The sequence below is a fragment of the Eretmochelys imbricata genome, chromosome 2 (assembly GCF_965152235.1).
Source record: "Eretmochelys imbricata isolate rEreImb1 chromosome 2, rEreImb1.hap1, whole genome shotgun sequence".
Lineage (NCBI taxonomy): Eukaryota > Metazoa > Chordata > Testudines > Cheloniidae > Eretmochelys > Eretmochelys imbricata.
The window spans coordinates 21,028,999-21,055,205 of record NC_135573.1 but is presented as its reverse complement, the minus strand read 5'-3'; the positions used below and the strand labels follow the sequence as shown (position 1 = coordinate 21,055,205).

At 45.9% G+C, this 26,207-nt stretch overlaps 1 protein-coding gene across 1 annotated transcript; it reads left to right on the top strand.

The window, feature by feature from the left end:
* Nucleotides 1-1,713: 1,713 nt before the first annotated feature.
* On the top strand, nucleotides 1,714-8,943 carry TRIB1 (tribbles pseudokinase 1). Its single transcript, XM_077809799.1, has 3 exons — nucleotides 1,714-2,511; nucleotides 3,969-4,261; nucleotides 6,673-8,943. Exons 1-3 carry the CDS (start codon nucleotides 2,176-2,178, stop codon nucleotides 7,139-7,141), a joined length of 1,098 nt encoding a protein of 365 aa, XP_077665925.1. The 5' UTR covers nucleotides 1,714-2,175; the 3' UTR covers nucleotides 7,142-8,943.
* Nucleotides 8,944-26,207: the final 17,264 nt, after the last annotated feature.

The window sequence follows — 26,207 nt, the reverse complement described above, 5'->3', positions numbered from 1 at the left end:
TTGGAGGCAGACAGGCAGGTCTCATCTCCCAATAGCAAGGGGCCAACGACTGAGTACCACCAAGGTCTCAGTTCCAGTCCACCAAGTCCAGCACTACTAGCCAAGTGAGTTCCATGTCTGCTGAAGTTTGGATATGTAAGAACAAAATGATGATTGATGGCCCATATGGCAGCTAGCCACTGCATAAGCTTTTGAAATTTCTGGCAGTTTCCCAGAACTGCTGGTAGAAAAAATGTTAACACCACTTTTAGGGACACGTTTTCAAAAAGAGTGGTCTCCATGCAACTTTTTCACACATGATCCAGTTTTGTCTCCATATCTCTCTATTTGTGCCTCTAACTACTAGACTTGGACTCATAATCAGATAGTAAGGGGTATAAGTATTTAGACTTCCACTTACACGTTCATTGTGGGGGTACAATTTTTGTATGTAAAAATTGCACCTTTAAAAAATGGAAGATCGGGTCTCAGTTTGTATCAAAAGTTCTCTATGATCGACTTGTTGCTGCATTCTGAACTTTGGCATGAAAAATATCCGTGCTGCACGGAATGGCACAGTGATCTGAGAAAACAATGCTGTAATCCCTAGTTTAATGCATTGCCACAGATAGTACCACCACTTTAAATGCCTAGCTGCCCGCATTGTAGGAATGTGACAGCAGAGCCATGCCGAACTGCATGCCTTACTGCTAGATTATATCTGAACTGCATGCAAAGCCACATTGCATACACTGTTGCTAAGTAACACAGCAGAATCCTATGCAATGCAGCTGTGTGCAGTGATGGAGATTTACACATGCAACGTTAGTTTGCGCGGGGCAGGGTGGTCATGCAAGAGGTAATTCCAAGGTGTGAAGGGGGTGGTCTTATGGTAAGGGCAGTGTCCAAAGATTTAGGAGATCTGGATTCAGTTCACAGTTCCTTTCTGCATGTGTTTGGGCAAGTCACTTGATCTCTCTGTACCCCATTAAAATGGGATTAATAACGCTGCCCTGCCTCACCGGAGTTTTGTGAGGATAAATCCATGAACGTTTGAAAAGCTCTCCCATAGGTGGGGGGCTTGGACACACAATTATATGCGCTGCGGGAGTGTAACGGATCAGAGCCTCTGGCAATAAATACCAGGCACTGCTGGGGTCTGACGAGGAATGGTATTTACTGCTGGAGTGGGACACACCAGAGCTGCACACACGCACCCGCCCCGCACACACCCCCACCCCCTGCTGCATGCACCCCGCAACACACACTGCATGCACTGCTGGAAGGTCACACAAAGCTGCATGCACCCCCCCCCCCCCCAGACTGCAGGCACTGCCTGCTGGAGGGTGACACAGAGCGGCAGGGACACCTGACCCCCATGCATCGCGGGAGTCGGACACACCAGAGCTGCACGCGCCCCCGCGCGCGCACTCCATACTCTGCCGGAGGGTGACACCGAGCCGCACGCACCCCGCGCGCACACTGCTGGGGTGTGACACACCACAGCTGCATGCCCCCCACACACACACACACACACCTCCCGTTGCATGCACTGCTGTGCGATACGCGAGAGCCGCCTTGGCCCGTCCCAGTCTCCCTCAGTCATCCCCTGGGTCCTGAATGAGGCGGGAGCGCCAATGGGAGCGGGCCTCGCTCCTTTGGCCCCTGCCCACTTCCCCTTGCGTCAGGGGAACTTTTAAGCTCTCCAGCTCCGGTCTTTGGCAGCGGCCGTGGAAAAAGCTCCCGGCTGCTGCTCGGCGCGCTGTGCCTGGCTGCTGGAGGCAGGCGCGGGGGGAGATGCGCCCTCCTCGCCATTGCACAACCCTGCCCTGTTGACAGCTCGCCCGCGCGTGAGTGTGCGGGGTGAGTCACGCCGGGAGGGCACAGTCCGGGCTGGCCGCGCTCGCTGCACACACGCGCGCCGAGCAGGGAGGCGAGAGGCACCGACCTGCCCGCCGCTCCAGCCGCCTCTGCCCCCGCCCGGCTCTGGGGGGGACGCGCCGCGGAGCCCTTCCCTGCAGCCGCCGCCTGCCCTGCCCTGCCCTGCCCTGCCGCGGGGACCCGCCGTGGGAGCCACCCCTCCCCACCGTCTATGTGCCTGGGGCGCGCCCCAGGCCGGGGACAACCCGCTGGGAAGCCGCTCGCCCGGCCGCCTTCCGCCGTGTGCCGCCGCCCGCTGCCCGCCTCTCCGTCCCCATGAGCCGCAAGGCGCAGCCCCGCAGCCCGGGACTCCTGCTGCCGGCCGCCCGCTGCCGGAGCGCCCCTTCCAAGCGGCTGCTGCTGCCGGACGGCTCCAGCGAGGACGCCCCGGCGGCCAAGGGCCCCCGGCTCTCCGAGTGCCCCAGCAGCCCCCAGGACTGTCTCAGCGCGCCGGGCTCGCCGTGCGCCCCCGCCTCGCCGGGCAGCGGCCCCACGCCGGGCAGCGCCCAGAGCCCCAGCCTCATCGCCGGCTACCTGCTGCTGCCCCTGGCCGACAGGGAGCATGTGTCCCGGGCGCTCAACATCCACACGGGCCAGGAGCTGCGCTGCAAGGTAAGCGCCAGGCGCCCGCTGCCCCGGGGGGATCAGCCGGCTGCGGGGGGGCGGGGGTTGGAGGCCAGCTGCTGTTCCCTCGCCCAGCCCGGGAACTGCAGGCTTTGGGCTCCCCCATAGGTGCTGGAACTAGGGGTGCGGGGCTGCTGCTGCACCCCTGGCTTGAAGGGGTTTGCATCAGACACAGGGGCTCTCAGCACCCCCCCCCCCACACACACACTATATACATTGTTCTGCCGCCACCGCCCTCCCATTGATCTGTGCCAGCCACAGAGCCTGTGGATGGGCAGCCCGGTGGGATGGGGAGGCGGTGGCAGGCAGGGACTGGCCCGGCTGAGGTCTGGTAAAGCGGAGCCAGGCTGGGGGAGTTCTGGTGACTTTCGAGCCGGCTTCGCTAGTGAGAAAAGTTCGATCTGCTCTCTGAGTGGGGCTGCCTCCCCCGCCTAGATCCGCGCTGGGGCGGTATCGGGCTCCCCCTCTGATCTCATTGGATTACAGTGACTGTCGCTATAGTTAGTAGATGTGGAGAGGACTGTGGCTTGTAAGGTGAGAAATAAAAAGATGAGAAGCAGACAGATTCAGGAGAAACAGTCTTCCATGCAAATGCTTTAGATTAAAAAGAGAGGGCCAAATGGAGCCCCATCAGCACTGCTCCCTCCCTCTGTTCCCTGCTGACAATGACACACAGCAGAATTGTTCCTGACTAGCCCTGCTTGCAGAGTTTTCCATGAGATGTCAGCAGGGCTTTTAAAGAGCACACTATGCTTGTCTGTTCTCTTGGACCTATTTCTGAATGGGCTGGTTGCTGACTCTGAGTTTACTGCCGCCACCTGCTGCCTGGCTGGAATGATGATCAGGACTATTTTCTAACCCTTCCTTGACCGATGGGCCGAAAGGGGGAGGTTTTAATGACTGTAATATTGGGTAACGAAGGATGTGAAGTGGGAATTGTAAGTTGTGTACCCAAGTTTCTCCATGGAGATATCAAATGAATAGAAATTATGACATTCCATATGTGTCACTGATTCCAGTCAGGCCTAGGATGTGAGTAACTTTTAACGAAGCTTAGCAGGTCACCAAGAGAACTCTGTCAAATCCTTACAAAACATCCGCCTGCCTGCCATTCCCTGAATTAAACATCCATGGGTTTAATCCTTTCACCTATTTCAGTTTGCATACTAGGACTTTACAGTGTAACCATGATCACCCTGCGGTGAAACCTCGGAGTAACTGAAAGGCAAAATCATCAGTTGTTCTTAAAGTTTTCTTCTCTTTCAGATTAACAATATCTGAATATTTTTGGAAGTTATCTCAGTAGCGGCTTTTAACATAGTTGATATTGAGGGCTGGCTCCCATCTAGTTGTCTCAGCATTGTCTGTGGAAATTTGTTGTATGGTAGACCAGCTTTAGCACTCCTGGTAATGGAGACCTTTTTTTTTAAATTTTGTCTTTACAGGTGTTCCCTCTCAAACACTACCAGGACAAAATTCGACTTTATGTTCAGCTGCCATCTCATAAGAATATCACTGGGGTAGTGGAAGTGATTCTGGGCGACACCAAGGCCTATGTTTTCCTTGAGAAGGACTTTGGGGACATGCACTCCTATGTGAGGAGCTGTAAAAGGCTGAGAGAAGAGGAGGCTGCCAAGCTCTTCAAGCAGATCGTCTCAGCTGTAGCTCACTGCCACCAATCAGCCATTGTGCTGGGTGACCTCAAGCTCAGGAAATTTGTCTTTTCTACTGAAGAAAGGTAAGTAATGCTCACTGAGTGGCCTTTCTGAAGGTGGCGGGGAGGAATAGCCCTTCTAGAGGAGAACTCTATCCAAGTGAATCAAAGTTCTGCAAAACCTTCAGAGCGGACTAGAGGAAAGGCAGCTTCTTTTGGGGGGAAACACTGTAGAGAAGTGAAATAGGGTTCTAAACCAGCTGTCCTCTGCAAATTGTCCTGTGTACAACTTGGTGTGGGGTGGGGGCTGGGGGGGGATGCGTGCGCATGCCTAACATCATGGCTCTGATTTATAAATATTTATTTTTCCTCTGAGTTTGTGTACAACTTACCTTGCATAGGTTCCTGTCTGATTCAGCAGCTGTTCAGATTAAATTGTTTGGTGTACAAACAGATAATGAGTTGAGAACTTATTAGCTCCAGATGTCAAAACACATTGCATTTGAACATCAGATTCAAAGTGAAATGAGAAAAAGGCACAGACAGTAAATGAAACGAGGTTGGGGCATTATAAAACAAAGGGAAAACAACTCTGATTTAAAAACAAACGTGTAAGGAATCTAGGCTGCAGTACTGTAATTGGACCTTTGCGGATAGACTCTTGTCCCTTTACAAAGCCCCACTGAAATCAGTGCAGGGATCTACCAGCACAGATCTCATAGCAGGATGAGGGCTTCGGTTTTCAATTTCTTTTGCAGAAGGGATCTGTAAAATCACATTTCCGTCACTCTGTTAGTATAGTTTAGACTCAATTTACTCAAAGTTACACTTACAGTGAAAGTAGAAGCTTTTATCTCTCCTCCTCTACAGAGGACAGGGTCCCTATTTTAAGACCTAAATGCCGCATAATGTGATGCACTTTGCATGTGGTCATAGCCTCCTACCCCTCCACACACACACACACACACACACGCACACACAGAAAGAAATGAAGGGGTTAAAATGAGGTACATAATGTTGCATCTTGAAGGAGGTTTACATCTTATGTTGAGAACCCAAATGTTAAATGAGCTCCTTGTAGAACGTACGGCTTAAAGAGACACTGTCTAGTCAAATTTAGCCCAAAGTATAGGCTTTATAAAAATTAGATTTATAAAATCTAGGTTGGTAGAACTATTTCTTATTTTTTTAAAATTATTCAGACAGGGAAAAAATCTTTACGCAAACATTTCTGTGCAGTGTCTGCTGCCCTCGTGTTGCAGCATGGCACAATGCAAAACTGAAAGGAGCTACTTTATTATTCTCATTAAAACTGCAGTGAGTAAACAACATTAACCATGAGAAGAACATTTTTAAAATTCTTTCACTAGTAATAACTAAGGTCCCAGTAAAACATAAGAACATTTACTTTTTAAAATAATTTTAACTTGGCTAGTATCTCTTAAGTTTTAATTTATTGAAGCACAAAGCGAGATAGCTGTTCCAACAGTGCCTCTTATATTTTTCCTGCTTTTAAAAAAAAAAAATGTTAACTCTCTTGAAGGAAACTGTGGCAGCTTTTCCCACCTATGCTAAGATAAAACCCTTGCTGAAATGCTACATTGCATGCAGTCTTTCTAATTTGGAAATGTGCATTGCACAGGCTAATGTCATATGCGTCAAATTTGGTAACAAGAGGGTTAAGCAATGTTAGGAGACTCTCTTAGTCTAAGAAGCACAGGTGCAATGTTTTAGTGCTACAGCAGCCAATCAGAGGCCAACAGCATAGGCTGAGTCATATTTTCCGTTTACAGAACCGATGGGTATTTTACATTATGATAGGAAGTCACATTGAGGACACACCGCAGTTAATGCATTTACGCACCATTAAGCTGTAAGGCAGAACAGAGCCATTCAAGAGCAAAGGAATGGCTGCTCAGCTAATGTAAAACTTTTCTACTTAACCTGTGTTAGGAACTAGGATGAGCCTATACCTGCAGAAAGACATGGCCATTGAAGCATGACATGTGATGTCATCTGGAAAAAAATATAAGTGAGCAGGAGGATTAATCATGATTGTGTGTGCAAAAGGGATCTGGACTTTGAGATTTAAAAAAAGCATGCTGCTATATGGTGCATTCTCGTTGTTAAACTGGAAATAGTAATAACACTGTAGTAAATTAACCAAGCACAGTTACAGTACAACCTAGGTAGAATGGCACTCGGTGGTATTCCTCGATTGTGGAATTTTAACAATATATAGGTTACAAATAACATTATTTTCCCCATAGTATGTGGTATTGTGTGACATTGATACTGTAGCTGTACCTTTGTACTTGGGTCAGGTCTAGCGCTCTTGAGTTTCTCTGCTACATGTTCACAACTAAGTTTTTCTCTCTTTGGTCACAGTACTGCGGTAGGGTTTGTAACAGCAGACAGCCTTGTGTGTTAAATTATCTCTGTGCTCATTATTAAAACAGTTTTGTAACCTGTACGTCTGTTTCTCTCTTCCTCAGGACTCAGCTGAGACTAGAAAGCCTAGAAGACACTCACATCATCAAGGGGGAAGATGATGCCTTGTCAGATAAACATGGCTGCCCAGCATATGTCAGCCCTGAGATCTTGAACACAACAGGGACCTACTCTGGAAAATCAGCTGACGTTTGGAGTTTAGGAGTAATGCTGTATACCCTCCTAGTAGGACGCTATCCCTTCCATGACTCAGACCCTAGTACTCTGTTTTCTAAAATCCGCCGTGGACAGTTCTGTATTCCTGATCATGTCTCTCCCAAAGCCAGATGCCTCATTCGTAGCCTGCTGAGACGGGAACCCTCGGAAAGACTCACTGCTCCAGAGATCTTGCTTCATCCTTGGTTTGAAGCAGTTTTGGAACCTGGCTATGTAGACCAGGATGTAGGAACTTCTGATCAGATTGTTCCAGAGCATCATGGAGACAGTGATGATATAAGTTCCTTCTTCTGTTAGTCCTGAAATCTCCAAAAACCTCATACAGTTCTCACACATGGCATCTTTTTAGGGTTTCATTTTTCCACATTACAAATGCACAGCATTCTAAAGTGTCATTATAATCAGAAAAGTGACTATGTTTAAAAAACAAGTAAATAAACAAGGCAGGCAACTATTTACTCAGCGGATCCAGAGTCATATCTGCTTACTCTGCTGGCAAGTGCTTACTATTAGCACTGCAGGGCCAATACAGCTGTGGAAGAGCCAGCTGGAATCTATTCTGCCTCATGCATCATCATCAACCATCCAATTGCCAGGTGATCTTTGATTGCAGAATCTTATTATTGGTGATGTAAGAGACAGACAAAAAGAAGCTAGGCCTCCCATTTTCCCACATAGGTATTAAGTGGAATGTGTAGCCCTGATGGTGAAAAGACTAAATGGGGGAAGACCAAATCTGACATGGAAATTAATAAGAGAGGAATCAGTAAGAAGCATGTTGTTGCCAGTTTTATAGAGTAATTTTCTGACTATAAGTGCACTTTAATGGTGGAGGGAGGTCTTGACCCACCAAGTCCAACAACCTGCTCACTTGTCAGGTAGATCCTGCTATTAGCAGGTATATTATATGAAGCTATTAAAGATCCATCCATAATTAAATGTACACTATTGTCTTCCTCTACTGCTTTTGGCAGATTAGTCCAGTAACCCTTTAAGGAGGAGAAGATACCTGACCTCTCAGTTGGATTTCATATAATACCGTCTCCCTGAACATAAAATGCATTTTTAATTTATTTAAGCCTAACTGTGACAAAGAATATCTAATTCTATACTCTTGTAAGCTCAGGGTGCTAGCACATGTTCGTGTACCAAAACACAACACCATAGGTTGGAGCACCTTGTCTTAGAAAAGAGAGAGAAGGGTCTTGTATAGGATATGTGAACCCTTCTGTTTCCTGATAGCTTAGTTTTACAAGGCACTGTCTCTTAGGTTTAAAATCCTGTACAAAAACTTGGTTGGTCTTGAAACTTAAATTCTCCAGACATCCGTACTTGACTATTCAGGTGTATCATCTGCCTCTGGCTACATTTGTTTTTCTTAATTTTTTTACATGATTATGCATAATATTTCAAATTTATGTGGATAATAAATACACCTAAATAATCATTGCTTTCCTGGGTCGGGGATAAGTAAAGCCTAGTCCTGCCTAAGATTTCTGCTTTGTTTCATGTGTGTGCCTGGTTGATTATGTACAGAAATATCAACTTGTATTAAAAGTGGTTCACTAAGATGACATATAAACAGTTCCTAAAATGAATTTGTTAAACGGGTAAATGACTGTGCTGTACATTGACAGAATAGCACTATAATGATGCAGTTATTTTAAGGACTAACCCCTGGCAAGCTACCATACCACCATGCATTGTGAGAATGCCATGTATACCTCATGTACTGTGTACTTTGTACATATATCCTACTGTTTTGAGGGGGGAGGGAGTTGCTGTTGTTTGTGCGTCTTAATAACTGAGGTGTTGAAGAGCAGTTTAATGTGAATTATTGTTGGCAATACTAACTTGACAGAATCATGAGCATTAGAGAAGGGTGAAGTACCTGTATTGCACTAAATCGCTCATGATTGCTTGACATTTGTATCTGTGATACAGTTTAAACCTAAAAAAAGTAAATCTGTATATATTGGTGGAAAAGCTGCCACAAAAGCTAAAAACACTATGTCCAACCTGTACATATGTATATATGTGGAAACCTAGATGATAAAGTCTGACTTGTAGAAAAGTTTTAATAAACCTGATTTCATAAATGTTTGTTCTCAGTTTTATGTTTTATATGTCTTGAAGTTAAATTTATCTACGTATTTAGGCTTAGATTAATCTAAAATATATTTGGTCTCAAAGATACTTTGTTAACCTACAGTTGTGTGGCTGTTTGGTCACACAGGAGATAATGCTTTCCACTTAGTGCCAAATCCTGCAGATATCACTCAAGCAAATGTCCCATACACCTATTGGAAGCTGTGCCTGAGTAAGGACTGCGGAATATGGCTCGTACCACCTTTCTCCAAAGATTTGAAGGGCCTTTGGGGAAACAGTAATTCAGTATATCTCACAAGAGCCCTGTGAAATAGGTTAAGTGGTATTAGACCTATTCTTCAGATGGGGAAACTTAGGCACAGAAAGGTTTAAGGCTCAGATTTTTCAAAAGCAGCTTCTAATTTGGATGTGTGTGTATTTGGATACCCATCTTGAGAAACAAGGATCTGAATGCCATTACTTCGTACCTTGCATGGCTATTTGCATCTGCACTGCGGGTGTCAAGCACTACCATGTCAGAAAACTCTCATTTTTGCACAGGTGGACATGGCTACATGAGGTGCAAGCCACTAGAAAATCAGATCTGAAGTGTCTGAAACAGAGCAGCTGAAAGTAAGGGCTGATTTTTGAAAATGTAATGTTTAATCATGTGACCAAGGCCACATAGCAAGTCAGTTGTAAATTAAACCTGGGAATCTTGCTTCTAGTTACGCTAGATGCAGAAGATGGTTTGTGGGCCTATGAAAATGAAATGAAAATACAGATAGATGTATTTCTTGGACACAGGAGGATGAGGAATATGAATAGTAACTGTATCAAGATTATAGAATGCACCTTCCTTAGAGAGAGCTGTCCTTGTGACCCCCCCAGGAATGGTGAGGTCGCCATTATCAAGTATAGAGGAAGAAGGGATTCTTAATTTTTATTTATACCTTTCACCATTGTTAATGGTGTCCTTAGAGTTTAAATCTGTTTACCAGTGCAGCCACTCTATGGAAAATCTTTGTCTGTGTCAAACTATACCAGCTTTTACAGGTCTCCCTTCTAAAGAGTAAACTGAAGGGGAAAAGAGGTGAAGTAATTGGTCAATACAGAGGAAAGTGTCTCTACCTTCATTGCTCCTATTCTCCCATTCTGAGAGACTACTTATATATGCAGTCAGCATATTTTCCATGCGCTTGCTGAGTGTACGTAAGGCACCAAAGTATCTCAAGTTACTTTGCTAAAGTTATCCTCATAGGACGTGTATAAATATACACACTACCTAGGTAGTCTGATTAAATTACCCACAGCCTTACCATGAGTTGTATCTTGGACAGAAGCCCTGATGCATCTTTATCAAATAATTGCAGGAGGTTTGGGCTTTGATAAATGCTTGAAAGCTTTCAAAACATTTTTTTCTCCCACAATTAAATCACCCTGATTAGGCCAGCATCTGGGCCGCCCCAGGACTTTTTCTCACATACATTGCACTGTTGAGCAACTAGAATAAGCGCAAATGGTCACAACGTCTGCAAACAACCTGAGTGTTGCTTTAAGGATTATAACATAACATCCATTCTGACAGGAGAATAAATTGTTGTTGCTTTGTAACCTCATGGTTCATGCATTACTGTACATGAAGTTTCAGAGCATGTCGAAAGACAATGCATATTAAGTAAGTAAAACTTCCGTGGTGAGTGTGAGAAACTTTTATTTAGATGAGGCATAAAATATTTTTCTTTAAGGGTGCCACAATTCATGCATTTCCCAATGTGACCTTTTGGGCAAGGACTGGATGAGTCTCTTTCTTTTTCTTAGCTAGTCATCGCATTCACCCTGAACCTGCAAAATGATGAGTGACTCCTAGGTTGTGCTGAGAGCCTTCAGGTGCTATTGATTTTCCACAGAGTACAAGCGGAGGTGAGATTGCTCAGGAGCTTGTAACATTGGCAATGAAAGCCTTGTTCCCACTGAGTTTGCCAGTATATGGTTCTTTATACAGATTATTCTTACTTTCAGTTCTAAATTGATCCTCAATTTTAACTAATTTGGAATTAAAAAAAATAAACAATGGCAAAGAAGTGTAAATTAGAATAGTCGAAGTGCTTTGGCTAAAACCGGCAAAGAGCGGCAAATACAGAGTTAAGGGTAAAATTGCTTATCCCAGCCACCTGTTCCAGGATCTTTGAACAGCAGGTGATATTTCTCATACTATACATAGACATGGTTGGACATATTAAAACATTTTCAGTTTTATCTGTTTAAAAAAAAGTGCTGATATTTTTAGGAGCAACCCTTAGTGCTCATTAAATATATTTTTGCCCAAATTTGTTGTCAATGAAAAGAATGGTGTTATTTCATAAAGATGCACAAGTTTAAAATTAATTCCACTTGACTGAATTCTAAAGCTGTGTAATGTGCTCTTTTTTATAGTTCTCCTTTTGCGGATTAAGTCCATGACTGAGAGAGAATTTTAAAAACACGTTTTTCAATTGGCATTTTATTACGCACGTTTCTATTCAGATTCTCTTTTTATACAAATGTGTATTTTTCAACTTCTTTTTTTATGCTGTTAGGTTTCATCAGAAAAAAATATTGCTTAGCATTGCACAGTATATGTACAGTACTGTATGACTGTGCTGTGCAAATACTTTTTTAAAAGAATGTCATTTCACACATATGAAAAATATCTAGACTATTTAAATTCTGTTTTCTCGTTACCTTATAAGGTCACATTCTGATTAATCTGTTGCCAAAGTTCCTTGTTAAATGAAAACTCTTTTTGACCTATTGGTGGTAAAAGTGCAGTAAAATTTGCAACATTTTTTATAATACGTTCATAACTTACAAAATATTTGCTCTCAGAGTGAAATCCCTATGCGACATTTCAGCCTAGGTCAAATTGCTACCACAAAATTAGAATCCTTCAGGATGAGAGTTTATAAGGAGAAAAACATAATGGAACAATCTCTTTAAAAAATGCCTTAATGAAAACTTGATAGTTTTCTCTGCTCTGTATGTACAGTATTTATTTATTTATTTACAGTATTTAACCAGATAACCAGGCTGATGTGCAGCACTCCCCTTCCAAATTTGGCTTTGAAGCAGGAGCAGCAGACATATCAATTACATACAAACATAAACATAACTGTATGAAGCAATCATGTTTCTAACAACAGTAAGCAGTGCACAGAAGACCAAAATAACTAAAATTCATAGAACAAGAGGTAACACTTTTCTTTACACTAAAGTTATGGGCCAAAGGGGTGCAAATGCACTTTCAGCTCAAGGGATTTCTACTCGTCTTGCCTGATTATACAGAGACAAATGGAGTTTGCCTTCTCACACTGAAATGTGGATGATTAATATCTTTGCTGAACACCAAGGGCATAGTCTCATCACACTGGGTGTGGATTTCTGCATGCAACTCCTATTATTATTAATGGCTAATTAATGTGTAATTTGCGGAGGGAGGTGAGACTATACTTTAGCAACATGTTGTGAGCTCATAGGTGAGTTTATCACTCAAGGAACCATCAGCCAGATATGGAGTGTGGGTGATGGAAACACAGCATGAATCAGCTACCCTCTGTTTATTTTACAGTTCTGTTGCAGGAAAACATTCACCTCCACTAACGAGAGCCAACAACAAAAGCTGAGTTTGATAAATTATTAGTGGGGCTGTTCTCAGTGGCTTTGCTTGGATTTGACTCCTCTTGCGCAAATTGCAGATTAGGAAAGGATTAAGTAACAACAGCGTAGCTAAAGTATTACACATAACACTGGCTATTAGCCAAGGAATGTAGCATGCAAAAGCTGACATTGCCTAACAAATCCAATATAGCTCTGGTCATCATAGAAAATGACTCTGGCCATCGCCTAAGGTAGCAGGTCAGTTTCTACTTTGTTACTCAGTGTCTTGCTGCAGCAAAGTGTTCACGAAAGAGATTTTTTTTTTATTTCTAAGTAGTGACAAATCCGTGAAGATGTAGATGAGTCACAGAAACCATAAATGTAACTAAGTGTAAAACCATTGTTGGGCCTTACAATAATATTCTTGTCAAGTCTCAACATGTCAGGTTTGAAGAGCTGCCGCTGTTTAAATGTTAAAGGTTTTCACTGTGCAACCAGCCAGTAAAAAAAAAAAAAAAAAAATCAAAATAGCTCGGGGCCCAATCCTGCTTCCTAACTCATGTCAAAGGGCCTGCTTTTGCAAGTAGTTAGTGGGACTATTCCTGTGAGTAAATGCTATTTGTTGCGAATCAGGGTTGCAGAATAAGGCTTAGAGCCCCAGAGTCTCAACGGATTTCAATGGAAGTTAGGAGCTTAAATACTTTTGAGAAAGTAGTAGGTCAGAGAGATACCATGTGTGTGTATAAGGCAAGCAGGATTTGGTGCTCAGTATCCAGATGAAAGTTTAGGGTATAATCTAGGCCAAGTTTGATGCTAAATGCAAACTGTAGGCTGTAAAACATGGAGGTTGAAATCTTGGCCTCACTGAAGTCCATGACAAAACTCAGTGGGACCAGGATTTCACCCAGAAAGATTATGAATAGAAAGCAAACTGTAATTCAATCACATTAACTATCAGAAGACAAGGTGGCCTGATTCTCTTTACCTTATATCTTGTGTAGTCATTTATACCCGTGCCTAGCAAGGGAAGTGTGGGCGAAAAACATGACCAGATTGGCATGGGAATGTTCTGCACTCATTTGGCACTGGTGTAAATGGTTGCACAAAGTGCAGGGCAATGGAGAATCAGGCCCATAGACTGCAAACTAGTGTTGCCAACTCCTGCATTTTTATGCTGAGTCTTGTGCTTAGTGATGTCTTAGTTAAAACCCCAGCTGCTGCGGTCGAATGTTATGTGAGTAGCTCAACTTTTATTTATAAAATAGAAAAAAGTAAGTTTCTGCTCTTCCTGGTTTTGAAGAGATGCTTGAAAAAATGTGACCCAAGTGCACCCTAAAGGCTCAAAAGTCAGAAGGCGAATAAAAAAGAACCCAAAATGTATTTTTTTGACAAGCTCAAGATTTTTAAGCCAATCTCATAATTCTGGGGGCCTGACTCGTGCTTTTTGAACATTTGGGGTTGGCAGTCCTGTGGACTCCATGTATCCATTCCATGCTCATTACTTTACTAGAGGCCAGGTCCTCAGCTGACGTAAATGGCCATCTGGATGTTAATGGGATAGCACCTATTTACACCAGCTGAGGATCTGTCCCTACATCTGAGCAGCGGACCAAAAAAAAAAAAAAGAGAGAGAGATAAAGTCAGTAAATAGTTCTTCTTTCCACAGCACGTGTTAGAGGAACTTCGCCTCCTCCTCTAGAATTATTTACTGACTTAGTAACATTTTTCTCAAGCATTTCTTCTTCTTCTTCTCCTTCCCCCAGGGTTGTGGGGAGGAGCTGGAATTTGCATTTCATCTTGAGGGGGCAAGCTCTCATTCTTGTGGAAGGGCATTTCACATATGTGTACAACCCACCGAGAAAGTGTGGTCCTTCTGTTCTCACCAGTTTCAGTCTAGTTCTCGACAGTCATTTTGGATGAATGTAGTTATCATGGATATGGGGCAGGGGGCAGCCGGGGGCGGGGGGGAGCGCTCAAGATCAACACAACGAACTTTTGTCAAAAAATGGGATATGGAGGAAGGTGCGGGGGTGGGGCACGTGGGCGGTGATGCCAGCCCTGCGTGCGGGGGGTGGGGGGGGGCAGGGCTCCGGTGAGCAGCGATGCCAGTCCCAGCCTTTGGGAAATATGGTCACCCTATCTAGTATGTCCATTGCTGCTCGCCCAAGCCCTGTCTGCCGCCCATGTGGGGAGAGGGGCTCGGGCAAGTGGGTCAGGCCAGTCCTGTGGGTGGGGCCTCAGGCCAGCCGCACACAGTGTCCCATTTTCCCGTTGGGAAATATGTTCAGCCTAGTCCAAAGAGCAGGAGGCCCCAGTTGGGTGACTGGTGGGCTGAGTTGTTTGCTGACAGAGATGACTGTTGTTGATACAAGTGATTTTTACAGATAATGGTGCTGGAGGGATTCCTGGGTAAATCCCTGCCTCCCCAAAGACTGTAGGAAGCATCTCCATTTCAAGGGAGGTGGGTCTCAACTCAGTGCCAGACAGAGGAGCTCCCCCAGCATCACCCTTGGCCTGCATTATCTATTTAGGTTGTGAGGTTTTCAGTGCGAGCTCCATAGGTCAGGTTGACCAAGGTATTTAGGTGCCTAGAGTTGCAGATAGTTGCCAGTGGGCTTTTCAAAAGCACCTGGTCCCCTGACTCCTGTTGATTTGAGTGGGAGCTGGGTACATAGGTGCTTATGATAATCCCACTAGACAACTGTCTGCATCTTTAGGCACCTCAGTACCTTTAAAAATCTGTCCCTCCATGTCTTATGATGTATTTGTACAGCACCAAGCACAAAGTGGTCCCGACCTCTAGGCAATGCAAACAGTAATGGAAAAGCATTGAAAAGACTAGAGGATGTGCTCATTTGGAGGACCGAGGCCTTCAGTTAAGGGTGATATTATATTAGCCCACATTCTTTAAAATATTTCCTTTTCCCCCACCTGTGTGACCTCCATCTTGTCTAGCTTCAGCTTCACTCAGCTGCGCTGCCCTTCATGCAGGGGCTAGTCTCTCTTGGGCCCGGGGACAGTGCAGGGATGGTGACAGGTAAAGTAGTGGCCTTTGTAACCCCTGCAAAAGGTTTTGTTTGACATTGTTGGACATTTGCAACTAATATGGACTGTCATATAGATTCCTCCAGGAAGCAGTGTCCATTTTTGGAAGAGGTCATAAAGTGTCTGTGCCAACTATGGCAATTTCCTGCAATATCTTTGAATGACCTCATTGTATGAAGCTTATGTATTATTCGGGCCAGGATTCTACGTAACCAGTCTAGAGGGGAGAGGTGACAGATATTGCAACCTCATGCAGCATCTTTGGGGTCCATTGCTTTAAATTAATGGTTCATATATGATTGTGATATATGATTGTGTTCTACTCCATTGGCGAGGGCTACAACAGCTCCTCCAGGGTCTAAAAACAGTGCATGGTGATTAAGGTAAATCAGACAGGTTGTGTCCCCCCAACCCCGTGAGATACTTGGGAGGCTTGCATATTCTAATTCAAAATACAGTCTCCAGAGACCAACAGACAAAGAAAGGACCTTTCGATAAATTGCCTCCATTTAAACTGTCTCAGGGCCTTCTGTCTGATACAACAAACAGACAGGACCTGCTGTCCAAGAGGGGGCTTCCAATCCTTGCGCAAAGGTTGGCAAGGAAAGCCTTGACCTCCCAGGGCCCCATAAGGCTGATGAATGACCACTGGTAAGCTTTTTAGCATGTGTGCAGATTTTTTATTGTTTTTAATATGTTTTTTTCTGTAATGTTTTCACCTCAAGAATAAATGTGCTTGCTTAGAAAGAGATGTGCAGTAACTTGTAACTGCTGGCATTACTCTGGTCATGGCCTTCGGAGAGAAAGCAAAGCACAGACGCTGGCCTGTTTAGGTGTCTGGCTCGCTGGGACTATCACAGTGTAGGTAGGGAACTGTTGTGCTGTCTGGAAAAAGCCCAGGTCAGGAGGGAGAGAGTTGCAGGTCTCTGACCAAGAACAGCGATGGCTGAGGAGCCAGGAGCCTAGAGTGGGTGCCCTTGCTGGATCATGCAGGGGGAATATAGGTGCAGTTGCCCTGAAACTGTAGCTTGTCTTACTTGATTGAAAGACCCAAATAACCTGTTTTGCAAAGCATTCAGGCTATAATGCGCTCACAATATTCTGTGTTTGTGTTGGATGGTAATGACCTCTACTGTAACTGCTGTGACTTTCACACCAAAAGTTTCAAAGCTGGGTGACTAGCATTAAGTGCTTACATTCAGATTTAGGCACCTATATACAAGTGGCCTGATTTTTCAAAGGTGCTGGGCATCCACAACTCATATTGAAGTCAATGGGACAACCTGCATAGAGTAAGGAATATTGAGATGATCTTAGATCCTTTATAAAATGAATGGTTTATAGCCTGTAGGCTATCAGATATAGACCATACATAATTAGCTACTGTAGTTTTTAAAAGCGCATAGGTGAGCAATAGGTATGAGTGACTCTCCAATAGACAGAATTGCTTATTTGCACTGCATGGTTCCTGCGATGCCACACCTACATACATACCATACATTAGCCATTAGGGTACAGATTCTTCCAAAAAGTTACACTCAAATTAATTGATCCCTAGGATATGTACCTTCAATATGTCTGCAGAGCGCCCCGCAGCCCAATCATGAGTGAGTAAAATCAAAATCAAAAGGAGAAATATGGTTGTTTATAAGGTAACATGTAATCAGAGTCTGTGAAGTACCTAAGACTTTAATGACAAGCAGTAAAGAAACAAAGTTTGCAGATAATGATACAACTATGAGTCAAGCCACTGCACTGGCTGGCTGAGTAAGGAAAAATAAATATTACTGTGAACATAGTGTGACAGGGCCGGGCCAGATGGCTACCGGAGAGTAATAGAAGGCAGATATATTAGCCCCAGGCTCAGTAGATCCCTTTTCCCTAGGTAAGGTAACAGGGAAGGTTCCCGAACAATCAGGAACCTTCTGGAGACAAAGACAGGCTGATTAGAACACCTGCAGCCAATCAAGAAGCTGCTAGAATCAATTAAGGCAGGCTAATCATGGCACCTGGGTTTTAAAAAGGAGCTCACTTCAGTTTGTGGTGTGCATGTGAGGAGCTGGGAGCAAGAGGTACTAGGAGCTGAGAGTGAGAACGCGGACTGTTGGAGGACTGAGGTGTACAAGCATTATCAGACACCAGGAGGAAGGTCCTATGGTGAGGATAAGGAAGGTGTTGGGAGGAGGCCATGGGGAAGTAGCCCAGGGAGTTGTAGCTGTCACACAGCTGTTCCGGGAGGCACTCTAGACAGCTACATTCCACAAGGCCCTGGGCTGGAACCCGGAGTAGAGGGCGGGCCCGGGTTCCCCCCAAACCTCCCATCTCCTGGTCATACACAGGAGGAGTCGACCTGGACTGTGGGTTCAGAAAAACGGCCAAGCTGAGGGCTGCTGTGAAGCTCCAAGGCGAGCAAATCCGCCAATAAGTGGAAGACCCACCAAAGTAGAGCAGGAACTTTGTCACAACTGGTGTTGGAAGCGGGATCTTGTGTCCACAGTGTGGCAGAAGAAGGAGGGTGTTTGGAAGGAAGAAAAACAAACAAAAGGGAAGAGAGTCTATTTTTATTTTTTTTCACCACAGTGGAGGAGGTAGTGTGGGCACTGACACAAGCCACGGCTGCCCAGCAGGAGGCTACTCGTGTCCAGGCAGCTGCCCAACAGGAGGCAGTGCGGCTGCAGCAAGAGACTAATCGCCTGCTGATGGACCAGGCTGCTCAAGACCGGGCTATGTTGCGGGAACTGGTAAACTAGGTAAAGGCCCTTACAGAGCTGAACCGCGGCCATGATGGGACGCAGATCATGCGGGCCAGCAATTGGCTGCAGAAAATGACGTGGGAGGATGATGTAGAGGCATACCTCCTGGCCTTTGAGAGAGGCGGGAGGCTTGGCCCCGAGAACAGTGGTCTGGCATCCTCGCTCCATTCCTGTGTGGGGAGGCCCAGAAGGCCTACTATGATTTGCCTGAAGAGGCTGCGGCAGACTACCCCCAGCTGAAAGCAGAGATCCTGGCCAGATCTGGAGTAACGACCGCAGTGCGGGCCCAGCGATATCATGAGTGGAGGTACCAGGAAAACAAAACCCCGCAGTCCCAATTATATGACCTCATCCATCTCGCACAAAAGTGGTTACGAACTGAGTCCTGGAGTCCGGAGGAAATACTAGAGGTTCTGGTCATCGACCGGTACATGAGAGGACTACCGCCAGACCTTTGCGCCTGGGTAAGCCAGAACGAACCCTCCACCTACGAAGAGGTTGTCGCGCTGGTAGAAAGGCAAAGGACGGTGAGGGAGCTGACCCGACCAGTTAAGGAAGAAGCACCCTGGGTTAAACTAGCTCCACCAAGCCCTAGAGCTCGGGTGACTGGGCCACCAGGAGACCCCAGGTGGAAAAAGAGAGGGGCTGAAGGCCCAGCAGAAGCCACGAAGAGTCGGAGCACTGAGGGGGAAGAGGATCGTGATGTTAGACTACCCAAACCAAGAGACCGGGGAATGCTTAGGGCTCCATACAGATGTTACGCCTGTGGGGAGTGGGGACGCATAGCTGCACAGTGTCCCAATGCCAAGGAGCCTATGCAGTGTAACCTGGGGAACTGGGCAGACCCATGCTCCCTAATCCACCTTGTGGGGGTCTCACTAACCCCACATATGTACACTAGACCAATGAAGCTAAATGGGGTAGAGACCGCAGCACTGGTTGATTTGGGGAGTGCTATCATGCTTGTCTCAGGGAAGCTCGTGAAGCGTAGTCAGCTGCTGTGGGCTAAGGGTACAGAGATAACATGCGTCCATGGGACAGGTTGGTTATTACCCCACCATCTCAGTAAAAACTGAGATTCAGGGGAACACTACTGAGGTAGCAGCAGGTGTAGTCCCTAAACTCCCATACCCAGTGCTCATAGGGAGGGACTTCCCAGGGTTTGGAGACTTACTCTCGGTAGGGGAATTGGAGAAAGGGGGAAGCCCTGAAAGTAGTGAGGCATCCACAGTAGACTGTCAACCCCCAACCTTCTCTGAAATATCCCCAGATTTGTTCTCCACTCCCAGACAGCACAGAAAGACGAAAAAGGAAAGAAGGGCAGCTAAGGCCTTGGGAATCCGAATACTGGCCCACAGCCAGAGGGTCACTTTCGTAGGTAGGCGGACCCGAGCAGCTGAAAAGTATGCCACCCAGGAGGGAGAAGCACCCGAGTCTGACCCACATCCTTACTCCTCTGAACCAGTAGAGGCAACAGAGACTGGCCCCTTAGATCTTGGGCAGATTAGCCGCAGGAGAGGAAATTTTGGACGGGACCAGGCTGAAGACCCAAGGTATGACAAGATTAGGAAGGAGGTGACCAAAATAGATGGGGGCCCCGTGGAAGGGAAAACCCAGGGACCAGGACCCTACTTCATAATGAAGAAGAATCTCTTATACCGGGTTGCATCAGTACAGGGGCAGAACGTACAGCAGATCCTAGTACCTCAAAAACACCAGAATGCTGTATTAAGTCTGGCCCATAGGCATCTTTTTGGGGGGCATTTGGGGGTAGAGAAGACCCTGGCACGGGTCCTGCGACGATTCTTCTGGCCCGGAATACATGAAGAAGTGCGGAGGTACTGTGCGTCCTGCGCGGAGTGTCAGCTGCACAGTCCCCGTCCCCACTTGAGGGCACCTTTAATACCTCTTCCCATCATAGAGGTCCCCTTCGAGCGAATAGCCATGGATCTAGTGGGACCCCTGGAGAAGACAGCCCAGGCCACCAATATATACTTGTCGTTCTGGATTATGCTACTCGCTACCCAGGAGCCATCCCCCTGCCGAACACAGCCTCTAAAACTATAGAGAAAGAGTTGGTGGGGATCTTTGCCCGAGTGGGGCTACCAAAGAAGATATTAACAGACCAAGGTACCCCATTTATGTCGAAGCTAATGAAGGACCTCTGTACACTGCTCCATATACATACCCTGAGAACTTCAGTCTACCTTCCACAGACCGATGGGCTGGTAGAAAGGTTTAACCGAACCCTCAAGGCAATGATAAGGAAAGTGGTAAGTCGAGACGGGAAGGATTGGGACTCCCTACTACCCTACCTTATGTTTGCAATCTGGGAGGTACCTCAGGCCTCAACTGGGTTTTCCCCCTTTGAATTATTATACGGATGCCACCCCCGTGGCATACTAGATATTGCAAAAGAAATCTGGGAAGAGGAACCCAATGAGGGGAGAAATATAATTGACCATGTGTTGCAGATGTGAGAACGGATAGCCCGGGTCACTCCTATTGTACGGGAACATTTGGAAAAGGTGCAGGAGGCCCAGTGAACCCATTACAATCGCCAGGCAAAAGTCTGACAGTTCCAACCAGGGGATCGGGTGATGGTGTTGGTACCCACGGCAGAAAGCAAGCTTTTGGTCCAATGGCAGGGGCCCTATGAGGTGGTTGAACCCATGGGGGAAGTAACCTACAAGGTGCGGCAGCCAGGACACCGGAAACAAGAACAAACTTATCACATTAACCTCTTAAAGCCTTGGCACCAATGAGAGGCTTGTGCAGTGGCCCAAGAGACCCTGATCCAGGGAAATAATATGCAGGAGCAGATCAGGATATCCACTGATCTGACACCAAACCAGAAGAAGGAGGTAACTGAGATGATCAATCGATACCAGGACATGTTTTCAACCAAACCAGGCTGGACCACCGAAGCATATCACCATATTATCACAGACCCTGGGGCAAAGGTAACTTTAAGGCTCTATCGGGTCCCAGCGGCAAAAAGGGAGGAGATCAAGGCAAAGGTAAAAAGGATGTTGGAACTGGGAGTCATCGAAGAGTCCCACAGTCAGTGGTCACGTCCAATTGTGTTGGTGTCCAAACCCGATGGCACCACTTGGTTTTGTAATGACTTTCGCCGGCTGAATGAGATATCCAAATTCGATGCATACTCCATACCCCGTATCGATGAGTTAATTGACCGCCTGGGCAATGCCCGATTTTTGACCACCCTTGATTTAACAAAGGGATACTGGCAGATTCCCCTTGCCAAAGATGCGATAGAAAAGACAGCATTCTCTACACCAGAGGGTCTGTTTCAATATACTGTTCTTCCTTTTGGACTGCATGGGGCACCTGCCACCTTCCAGTGTCTTATGGACAAGCTCCTACGGCCCCATACCAGTTATGCAGCAGCAGACCTGGATGATGTGATTATTCACACCCCCAACTGGGAAACCCACTTAGGAAAGGTGGAAGCGGTTCTGGACACCCTAAGACAGGCTGGCCTCACAGCCAACCCCGCCAAGTGTGCTATAGGGCTAGCCGAGTCTAAATACCTTGGCTACATTGTAGGAAGGGGCATGCAGCCAATCAAGAAGCTGCTAGAATCAATTAAGGCAGGCAAATCAGGGCACCTGGGTTTTAAAAAGGAGCTCACTTCAGTTTGTGGTGTGTGTGTGAGGAGCTGGGAGTAAGAGGGTGTCATAAATATAAAGGGAAGGGTAAACCCCTTTGAAATTCCTCCTGGCCAGGGGAAAGCTCCTCTCACCTGTAAACGGTTAAGAAGCTAAAGGTAACCTCGCTGGCACCTGACCAAAATGACCAATGAGGAGACAAGATACTTTCAAAAGCTGGGAGGAGGGAGAGAAACAAAGGGTCTGTGTCTGTCTATATGCTGGTTTCTGCAGGGGATAGACCAGGAATGGAGTCTTAGAACTTTTAGTAAGTAATCTAGCTAGGTATGTGTTAGATTATGATTTCTTTAAATGGCTGAGAAAAGAATTGTGCTGAATAGAATAACTATTTCTGTCTGTGTATCTTTTTTGTAACTTAAGGTTTTGCCTAGAGGGGTTCTCTATGTTTTTGAATCTAATTACCCTGTAAGATATCTACCATTCTGATTTTACAGGGGGGATTTCTTTACTTCTATTTACTTCTATTTTTTATTAAAAGTCTTCTTGTAAGAAAACTGAATGCTTTTTCATTGTTCTCAGATCCAAGGGTTTGGGTCTGTGGTCACCTATGCAAATTGGTGAGGCTTTTTATCTAACATTTCCCAGGAAAGGGGGGGTGCAAGTGTTGGGAGGATTGTTCATTGTTCTTAAGATCCAAGGGTCTGGGCCTGTAGTCACCTAGGCAAATTGGTGAGGCTTTTTACCAAACCTTGTCCAGGAAGTGGGGTGCAAGGTTTTGGGAAGTATTTTGGGGGGAAGGACGCGTCCAAACAGCTCTTCCCCAGTAACCAGTATTAGTTTGGTGGTGGTAGCGGCCAATCCAAGGACGACGGGTGGAATATTTTGTACCTTGGGGAAGTTTTGACCTAAGCTGGTAAAGATAAGCTTAGGAGGTTTTTCATGCAGGTCCCCACATCTGTACCCTAGAGTTCAGAGTGGGGGAGGAACCTTGACAGAGGGCCTAGGAGCTGAGATTGAGAACGCGGACTGTGGGAGGACTGAGGAGTACAAGCATTATCAGACACCAGGAGGAAGGTCCTATGGTGAGGATAAAGAAGGGGTTGAGAGGAGGCCATGGGGAAGTAGCCCAGGGAGTTGTAGCTATCACACAGCTGTTCCAGGAGGCACTCTAGACAGCTGCATTCCACAGGGCCCTGGGCTGGAACCTGGAGTAGAGGGCGGGCCCGGGTTCCCCCCAAATTCTCCCAACTCCTGGTCAGACACAGGAGGAGTCGACCTGGACTGTGGGTTCAGAAAAACGGCCAAGCTGAGGGCTGCCGTGAAGCTCCAAGGTGAGCAAATCCGGCAATAAGCACAAGACCCACCAAGGTAGAGCAGGAACTTTGTCACAATAGATATAGGCACTTAACACAGGCAAGGCCAGATTCTCATCAGTGATTTGGTTGCTTTGCACTGCTCCGGTAGTACAAAGGAGCTGGAAGAAGGAAAGACACAGAGACAGGGAGTAGGGTGGCACTCTGCTTTGCTGTTTTTTGGCTGGCATATAGTCCCTTAGAGACCACACACTGCTATGCTACCTCACTTGGGGATCTTGGCCAGTGCAGCCAAGCCCATAGAAACAGAGAGCTGTAATCAGATCTGTGGAAGTCCATCTGTCCCTATCTGTGTCCCCCCCACCCCCGCAATCCCTCCTACGCTTAGCAGATCTCTGTGTAGGAGAGAACCTGGCCTTTAAGGGCTCAAACAAAGACCATTTGCATGCAAATCCTCAATAGGTGTCCAATTTTTCTGGTTTTATACAAAATGTACTGTAACTGCTGCACACTGGAGCAAACTCATCCCTGGTTTAGCGCCATTGAAGTCAATGGTATTAATAAGGGAGTAATTTGCCCCACAGTGTTGCTGCTGAAGCTGGCCAAAAAGGGGGAGGGGATCCCTTGCCATGAAAATATTAGTCGTTTAGAGACAATTAGTCCCAAAGCAGGATGAAACATGAAAACTCTGAATGTTTTCTCCTAAAGGGATTTAAAGAAAAACGCTGTTTTTGGCTGCCCACAGGGAAGGCTCTTCTTCAGTTTCTTGTGAAATTGACAAGATGATTATTATTTGTTATTTGTATTACCCATAGTGCCTTGGAGCCCTAGTCGTAGGCCAGGACCCCATTGTGCTAGGCGCTGTACAAATACAGCCCTGGCCCCAAAGAGCTTACAATCTAAGAATGAGTCAAGAGACAACAGATTGCTTTAGTGTACTCCTCCCTCTGTCTGTATCAATCAGACAATATTGTCTAAATAGACCAGACACAGGGGGTGGGGATGAGGGTATAACATACAGGCAGAGTGAACAATGTGATAGCAGCAAACTTCATGTTCATTCCATGACTGGTTTTGTTTTTTTTGGGGGGGGGGGGAGGAATTGGGTTTAGTTAGGAGGGGATAAGCTAAAGGGAAGGGGGTTGAGGGGTATAGGGCTGGGGAGAAGAGGATTGAAGGAGCAGGTGAGGAGTGAAGCTGAGGAGAAGAGACTGTGAGGGAGGGGAAAGGAGAGGGTTGGAGCAAGCAGCCAATCAGCACAGGGCAGACTAAGTCCATTCACAACTGTAGAAAAGTCTCTGAATGTCCAGCAGTCCCTACTTTGGCTACTGGTGCTCCTACTGGCTGGAGTCTCTGGTAGGGGTGCCAGTTTTGGTTGGATGTATTCTTGAAGGTTTCGTCACATAACATAAACTTTAATTAAAGATTAATCTTTAATTCCTGGAGACTCCAAGACGATCCTGGAGGGTTGGCAACTCTAGTCTGTGGGTGCTTTTCTTCCCCTCTTGGCAGAGAGCTCAGATGCTCTGTCTTCCCCCTCTCCAACTCCAGGAAACAGAGAGGAAGAACCTATTTTCCGGAGCTGGGTGGGATTGAGCTAACCCCCTAAAAATAGCAGTCTGGCCAAGGTGGCATGGGCTAGCCACCCTGAGAACGTACCTAGGACAGGATTGTACTCAGATGATTAGCCTGATCCACCACCCTGGCTACACTGCTATTTTTAGCACTCTAGCTAGAGCAGAGCTAATGTGTGTATGTCTACCCGAACTGGGAATTACATCTCCCAGGTGCAGTGGAGACTTACAGAGTGCCCCCGAAAGGCACTGCCTGTCTCGTGGAGCTAGGGGGAGGCCAGAAGGCAGAGAGCTCTGTGTCTGTGCCTTGCAATCTCCTCTGGAGCTGGGGAGAAGGAGGTGGTGGTGGGCAAAAGTTTCATCAAATCTGACAAAACATTTTGTTCTGCTGAACTGGCATTTTCTGACTAAATTGCCTTTTGTCAGAAAATTTCTGACCACCCTAGTTATTATCTAGCTCAATGCAGGCTGAGTGGACGCTGGAGGCCCTTACTCAGATTTCACTCAGTAGAGAGAGACCCAGATTTTCAAAGGTCTTTAGGTGCCTAACTGTCATTGATTGCAGTGGGAGTTAGGTACGTATATACCTTTGAGGATCTGGGCCTGTGTAACAACTGAGGGACAAATTCTATAGTTCTTAATCATGGAAAATTCCTGTCTAACTCAATGGGAATTTTGCTCAACTGTGGACTACAGAATCTGGCTCCCAGTCAGAATCTCCCGATTTGACCTTTTGCAGAAGCAGTTACCCAACTCCAACTTTTGTGAGGCTCAACAATTAACTTTCAAAACAGCTTTTAGAAAAAGCAGCGCTGGTTCAGAAGTGCTGCGTTAGCTGGCAATGCTTTGTCAGAGTTACTTCCACTATTACGGTATCTGTTAACATCAGCACTTTGTGCAAAGTAAAACACTGCTACATGTTCACTATTGGATGGAGATTTGCAAGAGCCCAATGCAGCCAGCACGACTGTTCCCACTCAGTAGTTCCTTTTGCTGGATCAAATTAGATATTTACTTATTGTGGGTAAAATTCACCAAAGTGCACCACTAAAGTACAAATTAAATCCTATTTTGAGAGCTTCAGTGGGAAGTAAGTGGCCTCTACAGAGTGGTGAATTTTACCCTAGGTATTGCAAGCCTATGTGTTTTGCCTAATCTTTGTAAAATGAAGGGCTACAATTCCCTGGGAAACCATTTCAAAAGTTGAAAGAGATACGAGTTTTTTTACGTTACCTACTCGCTGCAAAAAAAACAATCAGTTTAAATTATTTTATTGTTTTTATTACTTAATTGAGTTTCACAGTTTCATGTGTAATCATTTG